Raw genomic sequence first — 455 nt, 5'->3', positions numbered from 1 at the left:
AGACGAGAGAGGAAAGGACGTGATGCCATGTGAATGCCGGTATCGTCGTCTATCTTAATTAATAAAATAACTTATGCATTCTATATTGATGGTATCCTTACTTGTTGCACAAGACTAACATGGTGATTAATTGTTAGGTTCAAGATCTGTAGGGATTGCTTCATGGAAGCCCAGAAAGAGACAGGTCTTTGTCCAGGATGCAAGGAACAATACAAAGTCGGAGACATGGATGATGATACCCCTGACTTCTCTAGTGGTGCTCTCCCCTTACCCGCTCCAGGAAAAGACCAACGTGGCAACAACAACAACATGTCTATGATGAAGAGGAACCAAAACGGCGAATATGATCATAACAGATGGTTATTCGAGACGCAAGGCACATATGGTTACGGTAATGCGTATTGGCCCCAAGACGAAATGTATGGCGATGATATGGATGAAGGAATGAGAGGCGG

At 43.7% G+C, this 455-nt stretch overlaps 1 protein-coding gene across 1 annotated transcript; it reads left to right on the top strand.

Annotated features, from left to right (window-relative positions):
- Positions 1–11: 11 nt before the first annotated feature.
- Positions 12–419, top strand: LOC104774997 (cellulose synthase-like protein D4; the record flags this gene model as incomplete). Its single annotated transcript, XM_010499336.1, has 2 exons — positions 12–39; positions 138–419. Coding segments are annotated over exons 1-2 (299 nt in total), but the record flags the coding sequence as incomplete, so codon positions are not given.
- Between the last annotated feature and the right edge of the window lie 36 nt (positions 420–455).

The sequence above is a fragment of the Camelina sativa genome, unplaced genomic scaffold (genome assembly GCF_000633955.1).
Source record: "Camelina sativa cultivar DH55 unplaced genomic scaffold, Cs unpScaffold07695, whole genome shotgun sequence".
Lineage (NCBI taxonomy): Eukaryota > Viridiplantae > Streptophyta > Magnoliopsida > Brassicales > Brassicaceae > Camelina > Camelina sativa.
The sequence above is the reverse complement of the archived record's forward strand: the minus strand, read 5'-3'. Positions and strand labels throughout refer to the sequence as shown.